The sequence below is a fragment of the Megascapheus bottae genome, chromosome 27 (genome assembly GCF_031878675.1).
Source record: "Megascapheus bottae isolate mThoBot1 chromosome 27, mThoBot2.hap1, whole genome shotgun sequence".
In the NCBI taxonomy this organism is placed as follows: Eukaryota; Metazoa; Chordata; class Mammalia; order Rodentia; family Geomyidae; genus Megascapheus; species Megascapheus bottae.
This window is the reverse complement of record NC_143535.1, coordinates 9521230-9537701: the sequence shown is the minus strand read 5'-3', so window position 1 is coordinate 9537701 and position 16472 is coordinate 9521230. Positions and strand designations below refer to the sequence as shown.

The 16472-nt window shown below is 52.5% G+C and overlaps 1 protein-coding gene across 4 annotated transcripts in view; it reads left to right on the top strand.

Annotated features, from left to right (window-relative positions):
• Nucleotides 1-8862, top strand: part of Sik2 (salt inducible kinase 2) — a 91149-nt gene extending 82287 nt beyond the window's left edge. For 2 of the 4 annotated variants that reach the window (XM_090319535.1, XM_090319533.1), the window contains exons 11-16: nucleotides 248-532; nucleotides 661-821; nucleotides 1405-1515; nucleotides 2167-2258; nucleotides 3557-4174; nucleotides 6043-8862. In XM_090319535.1, coding sequence (XP_090175661.1) covers nucleotides 248-532; nucleotides 661-821; nucleotides 1405-1515; nucleotides 2167-2258; nucleotides 3557-4174; nucleotides 6043-6193 — 1418 coding nt within the window. In that variant the 3' untranslated portion in view covers nucleotides 6194-8862. Of the gene's footprint in view, nucleotides 1-247; nucleotides 533-660; nucleotides 822-1404; nucleotides 1516-2166; nucleotides 2259-3556; nucleotides 4175-5502 lie in introns of all 4 variants that reach the window. The other 2 variants (XR_016532815.1, XM_090319534.1) reach the window with 2 other exon arrangements.
• The last annotated feature ends 7610 nt before the right edge of the window (nucleotides 8863-16472 follow it).

Genomic DNA, 16472 nt, shown 5'->3' with positions numbered 1-16472 from the left:
ACCGAGGGCCTGTGTGTGCTAAGCAGGCACTCCACCCGCAGAGCAGCGGCCCTGAGAAGGTTTTTGTTCTTCACTGTGCTTATTTTGTGATGCCTCCCAGGAGAATCTCAAACTTGTAGGCTCGAAGGCTTTTCCTGCCTCGGCCTCTTGACGCCGTTGCTTTTGAGACTAAAACTCACCATACATTGTCTCCTGTGTTCAAAAATGTTGTTGCTGTTGGTCATATCTATCCTGTTTTCTCTTGAAGGGAAACTTTTCTCCATGAATGACAACCCCTCCCTTGACAGTGTGGACTCCGAGTATGACATGGGGTCTACTCAGAGAGACCTCAACTTCCTGGAGGACAGTCCTTCCCTGAAGGACATCATGTTAGCCAATCAGCCCTCACCCCGTATGACGTCTCCTTTCGTCAGCCTGCGACCTACCAACCCAACCATGCAGGCTCTGAGCTCCCAGAAACGTGAAGCACACAACAGGTCCCCTGTGAGCTTCCGAGAGGGCCGCAGGGCGTCCGACACCTCCCTCACGCAAGGCGAGTGCTGCCTCCCCGGCTTTCAACTGCAGTCTGAGCAGTGATGGGGTGCTGCTGCGATGCTGTGCGCGTGCGCGCTGAAACGCCTTGGGTTTTACCAACACTTTGTTCCTTGTACTTTATTTTAGGAATTGTAGCATTTAGACAACATCTTCAGAATCTGGCCAGAACCAAAGGAATTCTGGAGTTAAACAAAGTGCAGTTGCTCTATGAACAGATGGGCTCAGACGCTGATCCCAGCCTGGCCCCAGCTGCTCCTCAGCTCCAGGATCTTGCGAGTTGCCCTCAGGTGAGTGCCAGGCCCTTCCCGCCACTTCTGAGGCTGGTTGCCCAGAAGCAGGGAGTATTTTCCTGGCCACTGCATTGACGTAGGTGGCCAGCACCCTGGGAGGCTTCCCTCAAGCTAGACTTCACACACGGGGCAGAATGCACATGCCCACTCATGTAGGATCGCATAGACTCCCACCACCACCCATGCATAGGAGGAGTCACATCACCCGCGGAAGACGCTTGCCACTGCTTGTGATGTAATGTCACCTCGTTATTAAATTGATAGTTTATTTGTGAAATAATAAAGGCAACTGTTCACCCAGTGAATATAATTTGGAGCCTGCTAGCAGTACCTCTGAAACGTCATTGTATTTGAGGTCCTCAGAGAATACAGACTAGGTCATGAGAGGACTGCAGGTAATGCAGCTGGAAGTTCTCTGCAAGAAGGAAGCATCCTGCAAAGGTCTGCCTGCACAGAAATATAGAGCACGTGTCCCACAGAGATGACATTCCTCGTGGTTATTTGGCAAGGATGTTTAAATTAAGAGCTGAACCTTCTCTCTGCATGGCAGACTGAGAATTTCCACCATCTTGCTTCTCAGGAGGAAGTTTCTCAACAGCAGGAAAGTGTCTCCACGCTCCCTGCTGGCGTGCATGCTCAGCTCTCCCCACGGCAAAGCCTGGAAAGTCAGTATCTTCAGCATCGACTCCAGGTGGGAGCTTTCTTCTTGTCATTCACCCAGAATCTTCCTTTGAGCAAAGCGCAAACCTGTTTGGCTGGTGTCTACTTAGGGTAGCTGCTTTATTTCACAGAGGCTGGTAGGTCTGGCTGCACTTGCAGTTTCTAAGAACATGTTCAGACTTTGCTTTCTGCTGCATGTTGATGGGTCCTTAGGCACCTGCTGCTGAGTGATAGGTAAAGGAGACTTGGCTGCTTCGTTTTGATTTGATCTTTCTTAGTGAATAATAAGTACAACGGAAATCCCAAGTCTACACAATGTTAACATGGGATGTCTACAATGGTGCATAAAAATCTTAAGAAATGATCAAATATCAACTGCATTAAGAATGAATCATTCAGCAGATGGTGAGGCTATCATGATGTCAGTCTGCTTTTCTCATGGTTCTCCATGAACCTCTAAATCCTAGAGTACTTTGGAAAATGGAAAACAAGTAGGTCCTCTCTGAGCAAACTGGCCTGCTGACCCATGCTCCTGTGGGGTCTCAGGGAGCAGAGGTCAGTCCCTTCTCCCCGTAGAGATGTGAGCCCACACTTGCACCACCCTCCAGGCAGGAGTAGTGTGATGACTGCATCCCAAGCGACAGCATGCAATCATAATTATGATGCTTCTCTGCCCTTCCAGAAGCCCAGTCTTCTGTCAAAGGCCCAGAACACCTGTCAGCTTTATTGTAAAGAGCCACCTCGGAGTCTAGAACAGCAGCTGCAGGAACACAGGTGAGAGGCTCCTTGGCCCGAGGAGTCACTTTGAGGACTGCCTGAAGAATGCTGGCTATGTGTCCTTTTCCATTCACGATTGTCTCTGCTAAGAACATGGCTGAGGCTGTTCCAGCATTCCTGGAGTTTGAGCCTTTCAGACAACAGCAGCGCCCAAGTGCACGGTGTTTTCCTTTCCTCCTAGCATTTCCCTCTGGGGTATGACTAGACGTAGGCTTTCAGAATCTATGGCCTAAAGCACTTCGTGCGGGTCACACTGAGGCCTCCTGTTTTGCTGTTGGCCTAGCAGCTTGGCCAAGGTAGAAATGCTGTGCTCCATCCATCTACAGTCACCACAGAGGCCAAGGGCTATGCTACAGCCCCTCTAGCCAGTCAGGATGAGAAGTCAGCCTCCCCTCAGGAAGACAACTCTAGTCTCTTAAGAGAAAATACACTGTAGCCATCTAGGAAGGTGGTGAGGAGGAATTCCAATGAAAGTAGTAGGGAGAGCACATGAAGAGAGCAATGTCTATCTAAATTATATACATAGCCCGGCTGGGAATGTGGCTTAGTGGTGGAGTGCTTGCCTAGCATGTATGAAGCCCTGGGTTTGCTTCCTCAGTACCACATAAACAGAAAAGTCCGAAAGTGGCACTGTGGCTCAAGTGGTAGAGTGCTAGCCTTGAGCAAAAGAAGCTCAGGAACCGTCCTTATTAGGCCCTGAGTTTAAGCCCCAGAACTAGCAAAAACAAACACTATACATGCGCCTACACACACACATGCACACACGTCTGGGGGGAAAAGTGCATTCATGCTCAGTGAGGGATTAGTCCAAATGCAGGGCAAAAAAATGAGCTTACGGGCCGGGAGTTTGGCCTAGTGGTTAAAGTGCTTGCCTAGCATGCATGAAGACCCGGGTTCGATTCCTCGGTACCACATACATAGAAAAAAGCCGGAAGTGGTGCTGAGGCTCAAGTGGTAGAGCTCTAACCTTGAGAAAGTCCAAGGACAGTGCTCAGGCCCTGAGCTCAAGCCCATGACTGGCAAAAAAAAAAAAAAGGAGCTTACGCTTCAGAAACACAGCATGGTGATCTCCTAGCCATACATCTTCTCCTTGCATGGGAGAGAGAAATGGAGGGCTACACACCTACCTAGAGGCTGAAGCAGAAGGGCAAAGAGTTCTCGAGCAGCCTGGGCTACATAGTAGGACCTTGTCTCAAACAAAGAAGGGATTCTGAAGCTAGTGACTGCTCGTGAATTGGAATGGCCTTTACTTAGAATAATATCTCAAATGTTTTCCTTTGGTGTTACCAATTTAGGCTCCAGCAGAAGCGACTTTTCCTCCAGAAGCAGTCTCAGCTACAGGCGTATTTTAATCAGATGCAGATAGCAGAGAGCTCCTACCCTCAGCCGAGTCAGCAGCTGCCCCTTCCCCACCAGGAGACCCCAGCACCGTCCCAGCAGCCCCCTCCATTCAGCCTGAGCCAGTCCTTGAGCCCAGTCCTGGAGCCCTCTTCTGAACAGATGCAGTACAGCGCTTTTCTCAGCCAGTACCAGGAGATGCAGCTGCAGCCCCTGCCCTCCGCGCCTGGCCCCCGGGCTCTCCCTCCACTGCCCACACAACTGCAGCAACAGCAGCAGCCTCCACTCCCGCCACCTCCGCCGCCGCCTCCGCAGCCAGGAACTGCCCCAGCCCCCTTAACGTTCTCCTATCAGACTTGTGACCTGCCAAGTGCCACTTCCTCTGCGCCAGACTATCCCCCTCCCTGTCAGTATCCTGTGGATGGAGCCCAGCAGAGCGGCCTCTCCGGCCCAGACTGCCCCAGGAGCTCAGGACTGCAGGACGCCCCTTCCAGCTACGACCCTCTGGCCCTCTCTGACCTACCTGGACTTTTTGATTGTGAGATGCTAGATGCTGTGGATCCACAACACAATGGGTATGTCTTGGTGAATTAATCTAAGCACAGGAAGTGAGGTGGCTCTAATGCAAGCAGACTGTGTCCTTCTGTTTTTATTCCATCCTTTTAAATCTAAAGCTTATTTTCTTGCCCTTTTCCTAATGGCGAACAATCAAGTCACCCAACTGGAATCAGAAGGCTTGGGTGGATGTTCTTCCTCCTGGCTCTGTCCCACCACAGAATCTTCTTCTGTGGCAAATGCTGGAACAGAGTTGTAAGCTGAAGCACACGCCCTTAGGTAAAGCAGCACTAGCGAGGGGGCGGGGGCACCAACACATTTACTTAAGTCAACAACATTTAGATATAAGTTTTATGCAGAATTACACATTCCCTATCAAAGGAAACCTGGTGAAAAACAGAAAAAATGTATGTTGCATAAATATATATAGGGCAAAACAAGAAGGCTGTAGATGCCAAGCAACAACGTATGGCTTCAAGGCAAATGAAGAATATATGGATTTGATGCACAGGCAGTTAAGTTATGTTTTATTGTTGAATGATAAGTTCTTAGAGGAGGATGCGGGTTATTCCCCAAACCATGGAAAAACAGAAGAGGATAAGCTCTGTTTCGGGGAGCCCTAAATTAAAAGCTGAGACCTCAGAAATCTGAAATTGTGTCCCTCCGGGAGCAGGCAGCACAACTCTTCAGACATGGCCCCTGTTACTAAGCATCACAAGCTCCTGGCCGCAGAACAGGAGGCCAGGCAGCCGAGGCGGGGAACGGGGTGGAAAGAGGGAACTGGGGGCTCCAGGCCTGAACCAGGAAGCCAGGCTCTTCCCATGCAGGCTCTGCAGAGACCCAGACCTCCTGTCCTTCCTCCAGGGCAGAAACTCCTGTGACTTCACAACTTACGTGGCTGGCACTTCATGTGTTATTGTGGATTTGGACAGTTTCCTGTAGGGCTTAGGAATTTTAAGGACACAAAATGATGAGTGTGTGTGCACAGGGTGTGACGGTGTCTTTCTCCCATCACGCTTTAAGTCCTTTTCTTCCATAGAAACCAGGTTTTTACTTCTGTCCATGCTAAATCCAAAGAAGTTACTTCTTAAGTTTTAAAGTATTTTCAAGTATTACAGCAATATTCAGAGCCACAGATGTGTTAACCATTTAAGCAGATCAATCTGCCACACACTTTTAGTAGAAAAATGCAACCCTTATGATTCAGTCATCAAAGTAAGTGAAAAATGGATGCTTGAGCTAATTAATGCTGTGCCTAGTCAGAATGGGTAAGGTGGTGTTTTCACACTGACATCCAGCGTTACAATTTCAGTATCATTTATAAACACCTATAATTTCTGTCCTTTAGAGTGGCTTGTCCTATCAGCAGATGAATGCGTTTAAAACAAGCATCTTCCTTAAAGCACAAGAAGACAGATACTACACACTGATGCTGCATCTAGAAACACCTTTCAGTTGCCTTTCCTCTTGGTAGTAAGTGTCCAGGCAGGGAGGGGAGCGTGGGAAGTCTCCTGAGCCTGGCCCCATGCCAGCCCCTGCCAATGCTGGTGACTCTAGCAGCCTGGTGGCTGGCCAGAGACTGCCTCGCCTCCAGGGGCTCCCCACTGGTGCCAGGCTGCGTCACAAAGGCATCCTGCGTGGAGTTGGGCTCTGGATGGCAACAGGAAAGGGTAGCAGGAGAGACGGTCCGTTTTGTGATTTCATGACAAGGAAAATCCAGAAAAAATGAATTTTGTCCCTTTCGTGGGTTGTTTATTCCTCCTCATGCTTAAGACGGATGATTTCGTGAGCTCTAGACCCTCCCTTCACTTGAGAGGTCGTTTCATTGAGATCTTTGATCTAAGTCTTTGCGAAGTAAGCAGTTATAAACCAGCCTTGATTTGTTTAGCCTAAGGAGGAGGCTCTCCGGAACCGCCCTGCAGAAGTGCCATAGAGGAAGTGAACCCGCCTTCACACCCCCAGCTCAGGACTGCAGGAACGCAGGCGCGGGCCCCACAGGGCCATCCACGCCTGCCCCCCACAGAGCCCGGGAGACCTAAGCAGTCTCCCAGAACAGCTCCACAGCGCCCTGGTGTGACCATCACCGAGAGAAGAGCTCAGACCCTTCCTGCCGCAATCCCTCCACCAGCGCCTGCGCCCACTTCAAGCAGACTCACTGAGTCCCACCACCACTGCATTGCCGGCAGAGTGCAGGGAAGCTCCGGAGACGCGTGCAGCGCTCTAAGGCTGAGGCCAGCGGCTGAGCCCGCCTGTGAGGGGAGGCTTTGGAACACCGACCTGCCCGCCAGTCAGTTGCCCTGGGCAACCTGCACACAGCTAGATGACGGGTGTGTGTAGCACAGCCTCCCCGAAAACACTTCGATGACACGAACTGTGAGGTAAACATGTAATTCAGCAAAAAGTGCAATACGTGTGGGACTTTTCATTTGGGTTGGTTTTGTTTGTTTGGTGTCAGTCCAGGGGTATTAAATACTCTCCGCGGTCAGCGCGCGGTCCCCAGCTGGGCAAGTGAGCCCCCAGTATTCACACGCAGCTCATGTGCTGCTCCCTGCAAGGCAAGCAGAGCCGGGCAGTGCTGCCAAGGCGCTGCCTGCCAGCCCAGCCCCGCACAGGGAATGGGACTGCTGTCCGTGCCAGCTCAGTGCCTCCACCCATGAGAGACCACGGGACCCCAGGAGGGCTAGAGGTACGGCAGCAGGACTCAGCTGATCTGAGCAAAAGCCCCTCTTCTGCTCAGCCCTCTTCCTTCCAGTCTAGCCCACTATACTGTGTCCCCGTGGCAGGGAGATGGAGCCAGAGCCCCTGCACTCAGGCTGCCTCCTGACCTCCACCGTGCCCTGCTCTGCCCACCCCAGCGGCCACTTCCCCTCGCCCGTGTGCTGGGCAAGTCGGAACCCCCCCCCCACCCTGATGAAAGGAACTGGGGGGACAGGTGTGTTCCCAGGAGAGGGGGGCTTGGTAAAGAGCTGGAAAGTGGAACGTAGCAGCTTCCAATGGCCTTGTGGTCGAGGACCCCTGGGTGTGCAGGCAGCCAAGCATCCAGGAACCTAAGGAGGTGTGCTGTGCCTGTGCAGGCCTCAGGCTGGCAGATACCACACTCGAGTTTTTCTGCCCTCAGTTAAATTTAACATCTGTATCAACAGTGACACTTAATATCCTCCTGGCTTACAGCAAATTCCTACTCCAGATAACTCGGTCACATCCTCCTCTTTCAAGCCAGCAGTACTGTCGCTGGTGCCGGGAACAGGTGCCAAGCCCACTGCCAACCTGAGATGCATTTGTTCACTGCCTCCTCAGCTGCTCCGCCTCCATGTGCCTCTGCACATCAAAGGGCAAATGTCAAGGACGGGTAGTGAAGTAAGCTAGAGCTCGGGCCTTTGGTCATTTGGTTGCAGTTTTGTTTTGTTTTGTTCTGTCTTTGACAGAACTTATCTTCTGAGTAATTTGTGAAATGCAAGAGCAGACACATCTGCCTCCATTTCTGAACTGCACAGTACACCTCACAGCCTGGTACACCAGAGCTCCTGATCGGTCCCAGGAGGACCTCCTTGGGTGAGGTGTGGGCCACACAGTGGCCTTCCAAAGCCTCTTTTGGCCCTGGCATCTCTAATCTCCCATCACCTCTCAAAGAACTGTTTTTCGTTATTTTAAAATGATTTCTTCCTAGTTAACGCAGCCTAACTGATTCTAGGAGGCTCTCAGCCATCCTACACACCACTATCTTCTGTCCATGCCTTACCTGGGTGATTTCAACACATTGGGCCGCTTCAAGCACATACTATTACACAGACTGAGAAACGCAGCTACCCAGGGACTTTACAAGATAGTTTTCACGGTTTCTGCCCAGATACTTGGCTTGTCCACCCAAAAGGAGCAGGAGCTTCTATTTTTACATTAACTTAGCAAGCGCTTTCACACCTAATCGCTGGTAATCCTCACAACAGTTGTGTGGCATCCGAGGAGGAGGTGCTGTCCTTATCTTTCATGGAGGAAAGCAAGGTTCCCTCAGGAATGTGTCAGTGACTCCGCTGAGGGCACAGAGCTTGGAGCAGAAAAGCCAGGAAAAACACCGGGTGACTGGCCTCTGGCTTTGGGTCCCATGTATCTTGTTCAGTACACCTGGCTCTTTCCATAAGCAAACAGCTGTATCAGCAAAGCCCCCTTTGTGGCCAGGTACTAGAAGAACGGCCGCTGTCCGCTCAGCTGCACCTTCCAACCAACAGCTGTGCAGCCTGCAGGGAAGGGCGGCCCTCAGGCCTCCACAGCAGCTGTCTGAGTGGCCCTGCACTCGAGAGGTTGAGGGAGATTCAGACCCAAAAAACAGATTGTCTTTCCGCCTGTCCAGTAATCTAGTTTAGGTTCCCATCCGGTGTTTTCTGGTTGCAAGTTACACAGTGATTTCCTTCAGAGGTATGAGAGGACGGGCTACATGGCACACAGCCACCACATCAGGCAGGTCCACAGACCCAACCCCACTGTGGAAGCCGCTCAGAGAGCCTCTGACCCTATCTCTTGTCAGAGCCAAAGTAGGTGCATAGAGAGAAGCTTTGGTATATGAGAATTTCCTGGAACAATATGACCCCAGAGGGAATGATGTGACCATAGTAGATGCAGTTACCTGGGACGTGCCTCTGACTGTGTGGTGTCTGTCCGTTCAAGATTTACTTGGTCAAGGAAACAAGTGCTCAGACCTCCCCACACACCAGGCTCATGCCTATAATCTTAGTTACTCAGGGGGCTGCGACAAACTGTGGCTCAAGTGATAGAACACTAGCCTTGAGTAAAAGAAGCTCAAGAGCAGGTCAAGCTCCAGGACCAAAAAATAAAATAAGAATCTGCCTTCATCACTGCCTGAAAGGAAAAAGAGAAAAGGAGGCTGGCTAATGTTTGAGGGCTGCAATCTAAGAAATAAAAATGATGAGGATTGGAGATTATTGCACTTTGTAGGATTGGTGGGGGGAAGGTCTCACTGGAGGTCTCATCTGTGAGAGTCACTTCTGAGAAACGTTATCTAATTGCAGTTCTTTTCTCTGTGCTTTTTTTTTAATGACAAAAAAAAACTGGTGAATTCAACAGCTTTGGTGTTTTGAGTACAAATCATAATAGCTCCAATGTGAAAATGAATAAAGGTGAAACGTGTCACTCAATGTTAGAAAATGGTATCCAATACAGTTTAATAAACGATGTTTGTACCAAATAGTAATTTAAATGAGGTAATTTTCTGCGAGGAAAATGTACTGTTTTTATGTTTCCAGCCCTCTCGAATTAAAATAAAAACTTGTTTTTCTAAGAGCCTGGGTGGTATGTCAGGCTGCTAAGGATCGGGCCTTGGGTAGAAGTTTAATGCTGCGGAAGGCCCTGTGTTCTCTGTGCGCTGGCCCACACTGACTACAAGAAAGCACAGTGGATAAGATGTTCTCATTGACGTCAGCAGGGTAAATAACACCTTGCTCTGGATCACCCGAGAACACGCGAGCTGCAGCAGATCGCTGACGCGAGCACTGCTAACCACAGCTCACACGAGGACAGGCCCCACTGGGCCTCTTGGCCAGGTAGCCTGAGCTTGCAAGAGGAGAAGAGAGCACTCGTGGATCCTGCCCAGCTCCCTCCAGCCAGCCAGCTGCAGGGCACAGGTAGGGCTGGGGCAGCGCTGCTCCCCGCTCCTGCCCAGTGACCCTGGCGCCTCTTCCCTGGGACCTGGGAAGGCTCACTCCGCTCACACACCTGGCCTGTCCCTGTGGCAGCCTCCTTGGACCCAACCCCATGCCCTCGGGTTCCTGTGCCTGGCTGCTCACATCCGCTCTACTTGAGGGCCAGACCCAGCATGAAGGGGGGATTAAGCAGCTTTTTGGCAGCAAGTTCAGCTGAGATTTGGTTTCATTCAAACCATTCTGCTGAGCCCAGGTTAGAGAACTGGGACGGTTCCCAGGCTGAGGAACGGCCAGCGGGCTGCAGGGTGGGTAGACACAGGCAGGCAGTGTGGGGCAGAGAGAGCAGAGCCTTGCTGTAGGCTCCATACTCCCCAACCTCTCCACCACCCAGGCAAACAGTGCGCCCACCATGGCTTCCCGAGGGTCCACTGCCCCTCAGCAGCCTTTGGGGATTTTTCTTTTCTTTTCTTTTTTTTTTCTTTTTTGCCAGTCCTGGGCTTGAGCTCAGGGCCTGAGCACTGTCCTTGGACTTTCTCAAGGCTAGAGCTCTACCACTTGAGCCTCAGCACCACTTCCGGCTTTTTTCTATGTATGTGGTACCAAGGAATTGAACCCGGGTCTTCGTGCATGCTAGGCAAGCACTTTAACCACTAGGCCAAACTTCCAGCCCCTTTTCTTTTCTTTTTTTAAAGAAAAAGTATTTCCGAGCAGGGCCCTGGACAGCTCATGTCTGTGATCCTAACTACTCAGGAGGCTGAGGTCTGAGGATGATGGTTGAAGGCCAGTCTAGGCAGGAAAGTCTGTGAGACTCTTCTCCAGTTAACCACTAAAAATGACCTGGGACTCAGGTGGGCGCGTGCCTGTAGCCTTGAGCTCAAAAAAGGTAAGAGACAGCACACAGATCCAGAGCTCGAGCACAGAACCAGCACACACAACAAACTGTCACTGTGTTTTGCCAACTTTCTCCTTTCCCACTGAATTTCCCACTGTGTTGCCAAAATCAAGCCCAGTGGCCCAGAGTATGGGCAGAACAAACGGGCTGGCCAGTTCTGCAGGCAAGCAAGCCACACACTTCACTTTGGTGTGCCAAAAGCTCCACACGGGTGAGAGACCACACGGCCAGCATTCCAGCCGCTTGTCCTCTGCTCGGCCTGGCTCAGGGACAGGCGTGACCACCGGCAGTCCCCACGCTGACACCATGCTGATGCAGCAGCCTGAGGAGCTGCTCCTTTCTGCCTCTTCAGTGGAGGCCTCAGACGCCTTTTGACCCCCAAAGAAACCTTTGGATTCTCCTCCCCACCCCCTTCCCCAGACGCTGGCCTAGGAGAGGCCATTCCTAGAGGAGATGGTTCTGGGGTCCCCTAGGGAAGAACCCCGCCTCAGCCTCCACGACTGTGAGTGACTATTCTCCCAGAGCTCCTCCCTGCCCAGGATACCCTGACCTGTCCACCTCTCCCTAGGTAGCTCCAGGTGCGAGGGAGCCACAGCTTGGGAACTGTTCTGGGCAGAGGCAGCCAGCTGCTCTGCCTGGACGCCCAGCCATGGAGACGCAGCTCTCAAGGGAATGTCCCTGAGAAGACAGACGCGAGGCTTGGCCCTACTGAAAGGGCTAAGCCCTCAGACTCAGAAGTGCCACAGGGACAAAGCTAGGACTGCAGATCACCGAGGCCACACGTGGTCAGGAGCAGGGAGGCATCCATAGCCTTCTTGCTGCAGCTATCCCAGCCCACCCTGGATAGCTGAACCCCCGGACACAGCGCAGACACCCACAGAGGGCACTGCTGCCTCTCCTCAACACAGATCCTGAGGACAAATGACAGTCCTGAAGTGGGCACAGAGAGGTGACCACCAGCACAGCACCTGGAAAGGAAGACCGACTACATGGAGGCCCCCTGAGCTGGCTGAGCGAAGATCCAGGCCCAGAGACAATGAGGCATGAAAGAAAGAGTCTGACTCTGAGGGAGAACTGAGTCACTCGCCTCCTCAGACAGGCTCTGAAAGCTTCTGACTCAGTCTTTCCTCCTCACTCCCCAAAGATGGACTAATGGGGCCTGAGATGCCTGGGAAAGGAACACCAAGTCCTTCCTTAAAGCAAAGGCCCCACTTCAGTCTTGCCCCTGGCGAGGACCCACGGGTCCGGCCTTTGTTCCTTCCAGAAGCCTACGTTTAGCCAGCAGAATGGGAGCCAAAGGGCGGGTGGGCAGGAGGGCCTCAGGGATGAAAAGCCAGCACAGAGGGAGGCTGGACAGAGCAGACACTCCACCAGGAAGGTACTCCCGGAGGGAGGTGCCTGTCCCTTCTCTGCCAGGACATCCACCAGGTCACAAGCCCTGGGGTGGCTCCCAGCCCAGCCAGTGACCCAGGCAACACTTTATAAAGGCCCAGAATCTCCTGCGGTGATGGGAGCAGAATGACAGGCTCGGCTCCAGGCTCAGAAAGTCCAGCACAGCCTGGCATGGTGCTGTGCTAGTGTGAAAACACCCAGACCACTCACTGCCCTTGTTGATGGTGTTTAAGTACCATTCTTCTTGTCTTGCTTCAACTCTTGAGCCAAGGAAATCTCACCTCAGTTTTAAGGGTAGCTGCCCTACTATGTGACCTCTTGCTACGGGTTAGGGCATAAAACATTCACCCTAGGATTTCTGGATTTTTGGAGTTGGGTTCAGACTCACCCGGCATAATCAAGAAGCTATGTCCCACCTGGAAAGCCTTTTTGTTCCCCAGCTCTTAGATCAAACACTTGATCTGCAGAGCAGGCTCAAGTCCCCATAGAGAGGGACAGACAGAAGGCCACAGCCTGGGGACGCTGCTCCAGTTGGACCTGAGACCAGGCTATGCCTGACCTGTGGGTGGCCTTTGAGGCCCAATTCCCTCAGCTGGAGTCTCGGGGGGAGAGGGATGAAGCATCTTTGGAGGTGGTCTCTGCTGTCAGCCTTGGCTGGAACGGCCCCTTCTCTTATCTTTCTGGGTTCAACAGCACTAAGTCTTCTGGCCAAGATTAGGCCCTTCAAGCATCCACAACGGAGTTTCTCATAATTCCTCCTGGCACCTAGAGACCACATTTCCAGCCCCTGATCCGAGGAACAAGCCAGATGCTTGGGCAGAACAGCCCCCCTCCCCCCAAATCAACAGCAAGTTCTAGGTCCTAGAGAGGAGGCACAAGCAGGGACTTGGAACTGAGTTTGGGGAGAATGGGGGAAAGCGGTAAAGCAAGGGCAGAGAGAGCAAGGGATAAAAAAGATAAAAGTCTGAGCTGAGTCCCAGTACAGAGACTGGGCTCTGGTCAACATCTGTACAGAACAAACTGTCCAGACAGGAGAGGAAGAGGAGGCTGGATTCCGTAAACCTCCAGTGAGTGTCTGAGCCATTATTTATGGATGCTTCACTTGATTTGACTCTCCAGACCTGGGCTCAGCATGGAGACTGAGTGTCCCTCGCAGCCGCTCCTTCCTGCAATAACAAGACTGACATCACTGTTGTCAGGGAGATGGTGTTTTGATTAAAATCATGTGACAGCTACTTTGTGATTCCATAAACAAATCCAGGATTAACTCTCCCTTGACTGAGGCCTGCCAGCAGCTGTCCCAGCTGTCCCACCTGAGGAGAGCCCGCCCAGGAGGGGGGAGCTGAGCTAAGCCTAGGTGACAATGGCCAGGGGCGAGAGGTGGCTCCTACTGGACCTCTGCAGGTCCTGCACAGTGTCATCGAATACAGAGGACCTCGGCAGACGCCTGCAGAGACGCCTGCAGCATGAGCAGCTGCCTCTCGCCCCTGGGAGCTCAAATGGCTCCCAGCCCGAGGCTAGCCAAGAAGTGAGGACATGTTCCAGTCACCGAGTGAGGACACAGTGGAGCACTGCAGACAGAGAGGGGTTAAGGCTCAGCTTTGCAACTGGATGACTTCCTGGATTACTTACTCCGCCACACCATGGCCCCTGACACACAGGGCTCTGCCTGGCAACAGACAAACTGCCTTTCCATCACCCTCGGGGCATTTTCCTTCAGAAACCAACGCAGAGAAGGCTCCCTGAGTCACTCGCTGGGGATTTTTCTGTGGTCCACAAGCCCCGTGTGGGGAGCCTCAGGACCACCGGAAATGGGGAAATCCACGTTCCTCAAGGTGGTTGTGAGGATGAAATGGGGTTTGGTCCAGAGCTCGACAAGGTACACAGCTTCCCAGCCCTGAGGAATCGGAGCAGCTCGCTCCGGTCATCTTTCCTCCCTAGAAACTCTGAATTGGGCCTTAAAACGAAGGTATTCTCCTTCAGCCAAGGTCTCTCCCCTCTAGGGAGGCCAAGGCACTGGACAGATGGGAAGGGCTGGCACCTGAGGTCCGTGCCCATCAGGGGGCAGAGCTGCTGAGGCCTAGCTCGAGCCACAGTCACCGCACTGACCCTGGGTGACACCCACAGCAGCCTCAACTGTACGTGCCCGGAAGCTGGGCCCAGAGACAGCATGCACAGAAAGGCCGGACACTAGGTGAAAATCTCAGGACCTGTACAACAGGAAAAGCTTGTGGACTTGATTCACACAGAATGAAAAGCCATGGACAGTGTACCCTCGTGCTTGTAAAGCAAGGTGACATTGGGACTGGAATGGAAATAAGTGGAACTGTGCCAAAACACACAGTGGATCACCCCATCCACGACTCTCCAATCACCATGGCTGGGGGGGAGGGGGTTGACAGACCTCAAGCCACAGGTGGCAGAGCTCTGGATAGCAAGCCAGCCGCCCCACAGGTAGCCCTGGATGCCAGCTGCCTCCTGTACCACCTTTCTTGCTTTTTTTTTTTTTGCCAGTCCTGGGCTTGCGCTCAGGGCCTGAGCACTGTCCTTGGGCTTTCTTGAGTCTAGAGCTCTACCACTTGAGCCTCAGCACCACTTCCGGCTTTTATCTAAGTATGTGGTACCGAGGAATTGAACCTGGGCCTTTGTGCATGCTAGCCAGGCAAGCACTCTACCACTAGGCCAAACTCCTGGCCCCTGTACCGCCTTTCTGCCACAACACCCCAGGTTTCTGGGGCACTGACCTTCCCTGTGTCCTTCCCAGGCTGTTGCTTGTGTGGGCCCCAGGGGATCCTGGGCTCCTCACTGCCCTCCACAGGAAGGAAGATCCACCACTTTAGAGCCTAGCGCACCCCTGCCCCAGGCACATAACCTCGGTGGTGCTGGACAGCCCTGACGGTGCCAGCCCGGATGGGAAGCCCTACCTATGAGAATATGGCGGGGAGGGGCGCGGGGGTCCCTGGACAGGGAAATCCAGCTCCCTGGGGCCTGGCTTCACAGGCTTTTCCCTAGGGAGCCCTCCAAAGGGCCACTCCATCAGCAGGCCCTCACATCTTCATCACTGACAGCCAGAGCCCTGAACACAGAACTGATGTCAGAGTAGACAACGGGGAAGAGAAATTCCCTGGCTTTACTCCACAGTGAGTAACGGACACTCCATCCTCCAGATCTCCACCTCGCCCAGCAGGCCATCACCTGGGAACGGGCATGCTACACCACACTAGGCAGAGAAGCTGGGAACACAGCATGGCGTGGAAAGGGACGTAGGGAAACACAGGAAGGCAATCACTTCCCGGAGACCAGGACCCTACAGTGCCAAAAGAGCAGTGCTGGAGAAGTAAAGCAGGCCTGTGACCCCATGGACACGGAACCCCTGCAATTCCTTCAGTCCACCTCCAACACGTGGCTGCATGTCAGGCACAGCGCAGTACCACAGGCCCCGACTGTACCTCCTGGTCAGGAAAGGCCAACATCCCCCCAGGGACCTATCTGTGCAAGCATCCTGGATGCTGGGGACAAGACAGCTCAAAGGTCAGGCTGCTGAGTCAAGACAAGGTGTCCTGCGGAGACCGGCAGAGCCTGCAGCCACAAGAACCAAGCAGTGCAACTTCCGTGAGCTGAGGGCTGCCTTTCTTCCAGAGCCTCCTTTGAAACTCCACGTGGATCTGTTTCTTCTTATGAAACAGGATGCATCCTCAGGTTCCTATCTCCTGGGCAGCACGGTCTGAGATAAGATCTCACCTCTTAAGCCCAGGAGGGGTAAACCCCACACAAATGGCCAGTTGCTAAGGTAAATCCCATTCTAATGAAACCTTCTTATTGGCTTAGGTCAGATATGTATATGTCTACACTTCCCTTTTCTAACAAACCAAACAATGGGTACAAGCTGGGCAGGATGAAAGACTGAAGCAACGTATGTTCAAGAAAGGCAATTAGACAAATCCAAGGAACGGCTGCCTGAGCAGGGTGGTGGGGGAGTGGGGTGGGGGGGGCTGGCAGAGGGCCACAGAAAGCTTATTACCTAAGAGCAGAAAAATCTTTGTGGTAGAACAAGATAATCCAGTATCTTTTTTTTTTTTCGGCCAGTCCTGGGGACTGAACTCAGGGCCTGAATATTGACCTTGGGCTTTCTCAAGGTCAGCACCCTACCACTTGAGCCACCACACCACTTCTGGCTTTCTCTATGGATGTGGTACTGAGGAATTGAACCCAGGTCTTCGTGCATGCTAGGCAAGCACTCTACTAGGCAAACTTCCAGCCCAATCCAGTATATTTATGACTGTGTGGCACACATGCAACTTGTCAAGATGGCACATTTTAGAAATCTACACAGTAAAACATTTTACTGAGCACCTACTATGTACACCAGTCACTGGTGATAGA